This window comes from Moschus berezovskii, chromosome 9, assembly GCF_049115385.1.
Source record: "Moschus berezovskii isolate FMDL1 chromosome 9, NW_MosBer_1.0, whole genome shotgun sequence".
Classification (NCBI taxonomy): Eukaryota; Metazoa; Chordata; class Mammalia; order Artiodactyla; family Moschidae; genus Moschus; species Moschus berezovskii.
This window is the reverse complement of record NC_142468.1, coordinates 17667319-17676130: the sequence shown is the minus strand read 5'-3', so window position 1 is coordinate 17676130 and position 8812 is coordinate 17667319. Positions and strand designations below refer to the sequence as shown.

The window sequence follows — 8812 nt, the reverse complement described above, 5'->3', positions numbered from 1 at the left end:
GATCTCTGTCTCAGGGGTACCCAGCCTGTGTAGCGTGTGTGTGAGTGTGAGTGTGTGTGTGTGTGTGTATGTGTGTGTATGTGTGGAGCTGTGTCTTCCAAGTAGTCATGTGTGGGTAGGGGCATGCCAGTGCCCTCCATGCAGTGACCTAAAGGCCAGGCTGGTCCCTCTGACAGCCCAGGCAGGTTCCTGGGGGCTGAAACAGAGAGGCTATTGGGGATTTGGTGCTGAGGTTGGGGCCTGAGTTAGAGAGAGATGGTTTCCTCCCCATACCACGCTTGAGCAGCTCCCATTGGGACTCAAGAGAGGGCATCAGGGGAGTGGGGTCCTTGGTGACCCCATACCTTGTGTCCACCCCTGATGGCTCCAGGCATCTCAGGGGAGCCTCAGTCACCCTGACCCACATCTCTTCCTCCTGACCTCCAAGGCTCTTGAGTCTAGAACGGATTTTTCTTCAGGCTGGACATTGCCTTGTCTTGCAGAGTCAAATGCATGCCACACCACCACCCGGCATCCAGGCTACTCCCAGCAGAGTAGTCCTCCAAGCCAGAGTGCCTACCCTTCTCCTAAGGCCCAGACGTGGGCAGGTCCTCTAGAGAACATGCTGCAAGGGGCCAGGAGCAGTAGACTGGGGGTTGGAGGTCAGTCTTGGGGAAAGATTGGATGCAGGCAAAGGTGGAGGTAGGCGGGGACAGCAAGAGGCCCAGAGGGCACCAGGTGTTACAGAAATGTTTATTACAAGGATAAGTATATACAGTAATGGGACATTAAAACTGCTGATCCTGGGCCTGTAAGACTTCAGGGGATGCGGTGACTAGAGGGCTGGGTAATACCTGGTCTCACGGAGGATGGTGGACAAGTTGGGTTCACAGCCCCAAGCTCTGGATGGGGCCCCGGAATGACCAGGTCCACAGATCATGCACAATGAGAGCCATAGCTTGAACGCTGGCAGGCCTGCCCTCCCAAATGTGCTCCTTCTGCCTGTCTGGGTGTTTCTAGAAATCTGAAATTTCCCTATTGGCTAAGAGTGTTAAGAGCAGCTCTGAGAAGAGGTGCCAGTGAAGAAGCTCTAAGGCTGACCAGGGGTCCATCACTGACCTCCAGCATCCAGAGATGGAAAAAAATCACTGGCATTTGAGACACAGGCCTGAATTTCCTCTTCTTTGAGTTGGTGGAGCCTTCAGTTTGGCTCCAGCTGGATGTTTTAAGTGTAATCCAAACTGCTACAAAACTCCCGTGGGAGGCACATGCCACATCCCTGCCCACAAATACTAAGGGTCATCCCTTAGTATCCCTTCAGTACATTCTCTATATCCATCTAGACCTTGCTCACCTCCTCTAGGAGGCCCTCCTGGGCTGCTCAGCTGCCATGCCAGCCCTGTGTCCCTCCCTGCATCTACGCTCACTGCACAGGGTCTCCTCGCTACATTCCCCCTTGGCTGGACCCAGGATCCTGCACTCAGCGGCTGCTGGGCTGATGGTAACCTCTCTCTCTGTCTGCCTGGCGTGGTTCCAGCTCAGAGCCCCGGGAGGAATCCAGAAAAGGAGGATGGGGGCCAAGAAGAGGAGCGCTGATATTCCAGGGGCCTCCAGGCTCTGTCTTCTCATCTGCCTTTCGCTCCTGCATAAAGACACTCCAAGAACCTGCCCTCAGTATAGTTTACCCACCCCAGGTGTCCCTTCTCCACCTAGAATCTACTCTGTCTTACAAGCCCACAGAAGAGGTAAGCACCCTCTAGAACCAGAAAGACCAAACAGGTCCCTTTGTGTGTATTTCCATCTTGGATGGCTGAGGTCTGGGCATCGCAGGCCAGAGAGTGGAGTTGGGAAGTTCAGGGAGACCCAGGTGGAGACTCCTGTGAGCTGAAAGGACTGGGTCTGCTTCTCTGCCCCCCAGGCACCCCTTTCTCTCCCTATAACCTGTTCTTCTCTGTGGAGAGGTTAGTAGAGTTGGGTAGTGGGTGGCCGCAAGGCAGGAGACCCTTGGGGAATGAGCAGAATGGGGAGAGCTCCCAGCCAGAGGCAGCTCTGCCTGGCGAGCTGGGTGGGCAACCCTACACTCTCCGGGACAAAGTGATACCCCCAGCCCACTCTAGGCCGGTGGCAATGGGCAGGAGGAAGTGAAGGTCATGCTCCGCAGGCTGCAGCCTGGGAGGCCTTCTCCTGACAAACTACCCGCATGAGTTGTCTCCCCAGAGAGTCTGCTACCCCCAGCCACCCCCACTCTGCCTCCTCAGGCAGAGTAGTGAAGTCAGGACGCCAGGCCTTCTTGGCCACTAGCCGTGGCCATTCTGGGACATGTAAGCTGCCAGGGCCACCACCACGGCCACATAGAGACCAGCCCCCACGGCGATGGAGAGTGTGGCCAGGAAGAGGGCCCGGCGGGAGGTGGTGTTGGCTAGGCGAAAGTCCCCCTTGGAGATGGCCTTGCTGGTCTAGGGAGAGAGAGGCGCCAGTCAAAGGGAGCATCCCCACACCCAGCAAAACAGCCCCAGCCCCCCAGCCCCTGACTCCAGGTGCCCCAGGGAGGGGGGCTGGCCGGAGCAGAAGCCCTGGGCCCCAGTGGGCTCTTACCCCCTGAGAGAAATAGAAGGCAGCGATGCCCAGGGGCCAGAAGCAGCAGAGCATGGAGAAAATGGTGAGACCCAGGTGGTCCCTGGGAGGCAGCGCAAGGAAGTTGTCTTCACTTTCACTCTCTGTTGACGTGGCGTCACTCTGCAAAACACGAGCGGGCTCTTGGGACCTGGCCTGGGACACCCATCGGTAGTGGTGTGGGGCAGCAGGCAGACTCATCTGTCATTCGTGGGAGAGTGGGTCGGGCTCTGGACTCGCTACCAAAAACCTTGACAATGGTTCGATGATTCCACTCTTAGAAATTTATCACTAGGAAGGACTACAAATATACACATGCAAGAATACACACGCAAGTATACATGTACTAGAATGTTCATTATAGGATAGTAACTGTGAAAGATCAGGAACAGTCTCAATGCCCAGTGACCAGGAGATTGGGTTAATAAGTGGTGGAAGAATTTACAATGGGATACCATGTAACCCTTAAAATTCACCTTGGTAGAAAATATTAGATTACATGAAACAAATACGTTGCTTAGAGAGGAAAATTCAGTTACAGAAATATGCATAGCAAGAACTCATTTGGGGAGGAAGGTAGAAAAAAACGTAAGTAAAAAGACTGGAAGATCATTCACTAAAATAATAGCTATCTTTGAATAATTTTTTGTGTTGACTTCAAATTGCTTATATAGTTAAGAAAAAAGAACCAGATGAACTTTCCACAAAGACCGGAAGTCCACAGATGGATGGATGAGTGGACAAAGACAATGTTTATCTATATGTATAAGGGAATATTATTCAGCCATAAAAAGAAGGAAATCCTGCCATTTGGGCCAACATGAGTCTTGATACATTATGCTAAATGAAATGGTAGTAGTAGCAGTTTAGTCACTAAGTCGTGTCTGATTCTTGTGACCCTATGGACAGTAGCCTGCCAGGCTCCTCTGTCCATGGGATTCTTCAGGCAAGAATACTGGAGTGGGTTGCCATTTCCTTCTCCATGCTAAGTGAAATAAGTCCAAGACAAATACCATTTGATCTCACTTATATGTAGGATCTAAAAATGCTGAACTCACAGAAACAGTGAGTAGGTCGGTGGTTGCCGGGGGCTGGAGAGTAGGAACAATGAGAAGAAGCTGGTTAAAGAGTCGAAACTTCCGGTTACAAGGGGAATAAGTTCTGGGGATCTGCTACAGCGTGGTGACTATAGTTAATAATAATGTATTATATACTTGAAAGTTTCTATGAGAGTAGATCTTAAATATTCTCATTGTAGCAACATCAAAATGGTAATTAGGTGAGGTAAACGGTGTGTAAACTAACCTTATTGTGGTAAACATTTTGTGATACATACATGAATCAAATCATGGCATTATATACCTTAATGTTACATAACAATTATATCCTGATTGAACTGGAAAGAAAAAACAAGAACAAAAAATGCTGTTAGAAAGTCAAATAGTCATAAGCTTTAAAAATTGTGAATCACTATGTTGTATACCTGAAACTTACGTAATATTGTACATGAGCTTCAACAGAAAGATACCTGAATGCAATAAATAGTACAAAAAAGGAAAAATTAAACAGTCAGCTCTAACTAGTGTTTCTCAAAGTGTGGATAGCATCTGTGTCAGAGGGCCTTTTCTTTAGTAAAATACAGATTCCTGGGGCCCAAGCCGGGCCTACAAAATCTCAGTACCCCGAGGTGGGCCTGAGAATCTGCATTTACACGCACGTGCTTACCTCTTCTTCCTCCGGGTCACCCTCTTGGCCTTGGAGCTCCTCTTGAACTCCGTAGGACACAGTCTGGATGGCAACATCCTCTTCCGCTTGGCCAGGTTCCGTGGACCGCTCCAGAGGCCCAGCCGGGGGCTCCCTGCCCTCTGTGAAGCTGGTCTCACAGCTGCCTGCCCTGGGCTCCTTGACCTTGTCCCTCCCCAGGAGGCAGCTGGGCCTGTACCAGGCCTCCACGGCCAGCTGCAGGGACCCGGGGTCCAGGAGCTGGTGGGCATGTGCCGGGCCAGCACTGCCCAGGAGGTAGGAATAGATCTTCTCCCGGCACGGCCAGGCAGGAGAAGCCTCAGGGTAGGGGTAGGGGCCATGGAGGTGCGTGGGGCTCCGAGGCAGCAGTGGGTTCTGTAGCTCACTCAGACTCTCCATGGTTCTGGGGGCAGCTCCGGGGAGGGGAGCCCCAGAGCCCCGGGACTTGGTGTCCAGTTGAGCTGTCCTCAGAGAGCCTGCTGGGGAGAGAAAGACAGACAGACACTGCGGCCGGTATTCTGGAGGAAAGACAAGTAGTGAAGAGCACAGACTCTGCAGTCTGACTTGCCCTGGACCCTGCCTGTACCACCGGGCAGCCGCGGGACCTTGAGATGACTACTTTACTCAGATCCTTCGTTTCTCTGTCTGCAGCAGAACTTACCTCAGAGTTGGGTCATTCATTTATCCATTCACTGTATCGTCACTGAGCATCGGTGATGGCCAGGCACTGTGCGGATGCTGGGGATGAAGCAGGGAGAGGAGGAAGGATGCGCGCTTGGCCTTCCAGAGCCCACAGTCTGGTGGAGAAGACGCCTGCCCTGAAGGGGAGGTACAGCAGAGGGTGTCAGAATATATGACGGATAGAACTGACACAGAGGTGCAAGGGGAGGCTTTGGAGCTGAGATCTGAAGGAAGAAGACGGGTTGACTAGGCGAGGGGAGGGGGACACATTTCATGCAGCGGGTGGATAAAGGCTGGTTGGCCTGAGAGCCGAAGATGAGGCTGGTGTGGCTGCAGGTACAGAGAAAGGTGTGAGACGGACTGTGGGGCCAGACGGTGCAGCCCTGTTGAGGTCAAAGGGGTCCTCGGGGGTCTTGGTAGGGTTGACAGGATGAGACTTGGGTCCTGAAACCTTCCTTGTGGCTGTGTGTTGGGGGGTGGCTTGGACTGACTGTCTCACAGATAGGAAGCTTTGCCATGGCTTCTGATAAGCTGAGGACCACTGAGACTCTGAGCAGATGGAGAAAGCGGGGGGGGTGGGTCTTGGGAGATACTGTCAGGATCGGTGGCAGGTGGGCTGCTACATCAACAGAGGATTTGTTCTCGGGTTGGGTGGGCCCACGCTGAGCTCAGAGCTCGCCCCACGCCATGTGCTCACAGAGGTCAGCTCTTCCTGGTGGGGCACTTTTCCCCAAGTATGGTCTCAGGGGGTGCTCCTTAGGCTCACCCCCATTCTAAGGTGAATTCTGGGATCTGGGGGAGGGCTTAGGTCACTGCTGTCTGCGGTGGGGCAGGGGATGCTCAACAACCCAGAGGCCTCACTGCTGCTCGCTCCTCCTTCCTCTCCAGAGGTCAGACATGCAGGGAGGGGAGCCCTTGGACTACAGTGACGTGGAGGGTCTCCTTCCTGCTGATGGGGAGCTGGGCATCCAAGGACATCCATGTCTGGGCTCCTCTGGGCTGATTCCCAGCAGGGCTGGACTCTCTAACCTCCCCCAGGGCAGCTTCTGGGCCCCTGTCACAGCCTCCCCCCTCCATCAGATATGAGCCACAGACGTAGAGCTAAAGGACATGTGACCACAGGCTCGTGGCTTTGGGAGTTGGATACACAGAGTTTCCATTCCTGATCCACACTAGCTTTTTGACCTGACGGTTTCCCCATTTAGAACCAAAGGAGTTGGATTAAACACCACCGATGTCGATGGTGGCACTACTGCTGCTGCTGCTGCTAAGTCATTTCAGTCGTGTCCGATTCTGTGCAACCCTGTAGATGGAAGCCCACCAGGCTCCCCCATCCCTGGGATTCTCCAGGCAAGAACACTGGAGTGGGTTGCCATTTCCTTCTCCAATGTGTGAAAGTGAAAAGTGAAAGTGAAGTCGCTCAGTCATGTCCGACCCTTAGCCACCCCACGGACTGCAGCCTATCCATCCATGGGATTTTCTAGGCAAGAGTACTGGAGTGGCTTGCCATTGCCTTCTCCGATATACCACAATTCCATTGCTTCGAGGAGCCCTCCAGAAGTGAAATTCCCACACTCCCTATCAGTAGTCAGGAATGGATGAGCACACTCAGATGAGCCCAGGGGGTGCAGGGCTCACCTTTCCCACCATGGCCCCTCCAGCAGGGTCAGGGAGGCAAAGGGAAGGCAAGACATCTATTTGCCAGATGAGCCGTGGAGCCAAGGGGTCGTTGCCTGGCTTCCCAACTCCCTCTTGGCTGCCTTCTCCCAGCCCTGCCCTTCCACCTGGCCCCTGCCCCTGCTCACCTCACCTACTCTCTGGGCTTCCATCCATGTGGACAGAGGTGGGCAGGGGCCTTTCTGAGGGAGTAGGGTTGGGGAGACCAGCCCTAGCATCTTCAGAACAGATGAATGCATCAAACTCACCCCTGCCCTATGGCCTGCCTCACCAAGAGGCCGCACTGTCATCCCCTAGGGGCAAAGCAGGGATACTTGTGACCAGGGGTCAGGCCCTGGAGCTCTGAGGGGTGTTTGTGAGGGCCCTTATCCAGGGATGGCAGGGGTGGCTGTGTCCCAGTCCATCACCCAGTTCCTGCCAGCCATCCTGTCTTGGTCAAAGTACACCCAGCAGAACCTCTGAAACCCAAGCTACACACCCTTTCCTGGATCAGTGTCCCCCCCCTCCAACACATGCCTTGGTTGTGCCTTAAAGTAGAAATCAGCACTTCATGCACAAAGGTATACGAGCCTGGGTTTTCCACCATAGGGACAATTTAGAAGCCACCTGAATAACTGGGGACAAGTTAAATAAATAATGGTGCAAAAACAATGGTACAGGGCCTTCAAACAGGTTTGCAAAAAAGGAATAATATGAGAAAATGCTCTCTGCAGATTCAGTGAGAAGGGAGAAAAGAACACTGTATGTGCACGTGATCTCAACTCTGCCAAAATGTCAACAGTGATTATCTCCAGGGGTGGGAGCACAGGTGCTTTTACACCACATTTTTTTCTGTTTTCCACATTCATTTTTTACGATGAGCATGCACTACTTTTAAATCAGAAAAAAATTAATGGATTTCTTCTGAGCCAAATCATCTAAAATCAGTTTAAAACCTCCCCAGGCTGGGGCATTCCTTCTGAGAAGGAATGAGGCTGAGCACAGCATCAAACCTGCCCCCTGTCCAATATGCACAGAGCAGCACAGAGCACACGCACATAATCACACACACCCGTTTTCATAAAGTAACCAAGTCACAGGCTGCAGCCCCTGTCCACAGTCCGGCTAAGGGTCATGATTCTCTTATTAAGTCATGTTCTTTCCATCACCCGTTAGGGTCACACAATAGTTCACTGGGCTGACTCTGGGGACCCAGCTCCGAGTCCTGGCCAGCAGGAGGTGGTGGCTGGGCTCTAGCCCAGTCTTCTCTGGCCTTGGGTTGGCCTGACCTTTCGGCCTGTTGCTTAGGGTTTCCTCCCTCTTTTCCCTGGAATAAGGGACTAGCATTCAACGCAGAGCAATTTTCACCTCCACTTCAGCTGCCTGGTCTCACCTGGACTGTGGTCCTTCCACACTGTGTATGGTGCTGTGCACACGCTCAATTGCTGCTGAGCATGTTTCTGCATCTGTGTGTGTGTGTGGTGTGTGTGTGTGCACGCATGTGTGCAGTCTGCTCCAGAGGAAAGACATGACATGTCTGCGATTCTGAATGTAAGAGGATTGCTCCAAACGTGTGGTCATGGCTGGAGGTCTGGGCCGTGCAAGAAGAGGAGAGGAGAGGTGGGTATGTGAAGCCATGGTCCCTGGCTTGTTTCCTTTTGAGCTGAGAACTGAGCTGGGCTCTTGGGTGTGCCATGATGATCTGGGGAAGGAGAGCACACTGCCACCTCCCAGACAAGGGAAAGGAAACCGTCCAAATACAGCCTCCCAAGGGAGTCTGATTGCACTGGAGTCCAGTCATGCAGTGTGACATCAGTTTGCTTATCTATAAAATGTATGGAAAGGGTCAGTTCAGTCAGTCAGTTCAGTCACTCAGTCGTGTCCGACTCCTTGCGACCCCGTGAATCATAGCACGCCAGGCATCCCTGTCCATCACCAATTCTTGGAGTTCACTCAAACTCATGTCCATCGAGTCGGTGATGCCATCCAGCCATCTCACTCTCTGTCGTCCCCGTCTCCTCCTGCCCCCAATCCCTCCCAGCATTAGAGTCTTTTCCAGTGAGTCAACTCATTGCATGAGGTGGCCAAAGTATTGGAGTTTCAGCTTTAGCATCAGTCCTTCCAATGAACACCCAGGATT

At 52.7% G+C, this 8812-nt stretch overlaps 1 protein-coding gene across 2 annotated transcripts; it reads right to left on the bottom strand.

Annotated features, from left to right (window-relative positions):
• Window positions 1-718: 718 nt before the first annotated feature.
• SYNDIG1L (synapse differentiation inducing 1 like) lies at window positions 719-5964 on the bottom strand. 2 transcript variants are annotated; one of them, XM_055436082.2, is made up of 4 exons: window positions 4997-5964; window positions 4318-4814; window positions 2575-2715; window positions 719-2435 (listed from the first exon to the last, which is right to left on the bottom strand). In XM_055436082.2, exons 2-4 carry the CDS (start codon window positions 4732-4734, stop codon window positions 2277-2279), a joined length of 717 nt encoding a protein of 238 aa, XP_055292057.1. In that variant the 5' UTR covers window positions 4735-4814; window positions 4997-5964; the 3' UTR covers window positions 719-2276. The 2 variants fall into 2 exon arrangements, with proteins under 2 accessions (XP_055292057.1, XP_055292058.1); XM_055436083.2 differs by having other exon boundaries at window positions 4318-4811.
• Window positions 5965-8812: the final 2848 nt, after the last annotated feature.

What these genes read in the sequence shown, in the direction of transcription:
- SYNDIG1L (XM_055436082.2), bottom strand. Translation starts at nt 4,734, where the DNA reads ATGGAGAGTCTGAGTGAGCTACAGAACCCACTGCTGCCTCGGAGCCCC. An exon ending in GTGACCCGGAGGAAGAAGAG is followed by an intron (nt 2,716 to 4,317) that starts GTAAGCACGTGC and finishes CGTGTTTTGCAG; the next exon opens with AGTGACGCCACGTCAACAGA. An exon ending in CCTTCTATTTCTCTCAGGGG is followed by an intron (nt 2,436 to 2,574) that starts GTAAGAGCCCAC and finishes CTCTCTCCCTAG; the next exon opens with ACCAGCAAGGCCATCTCCAA.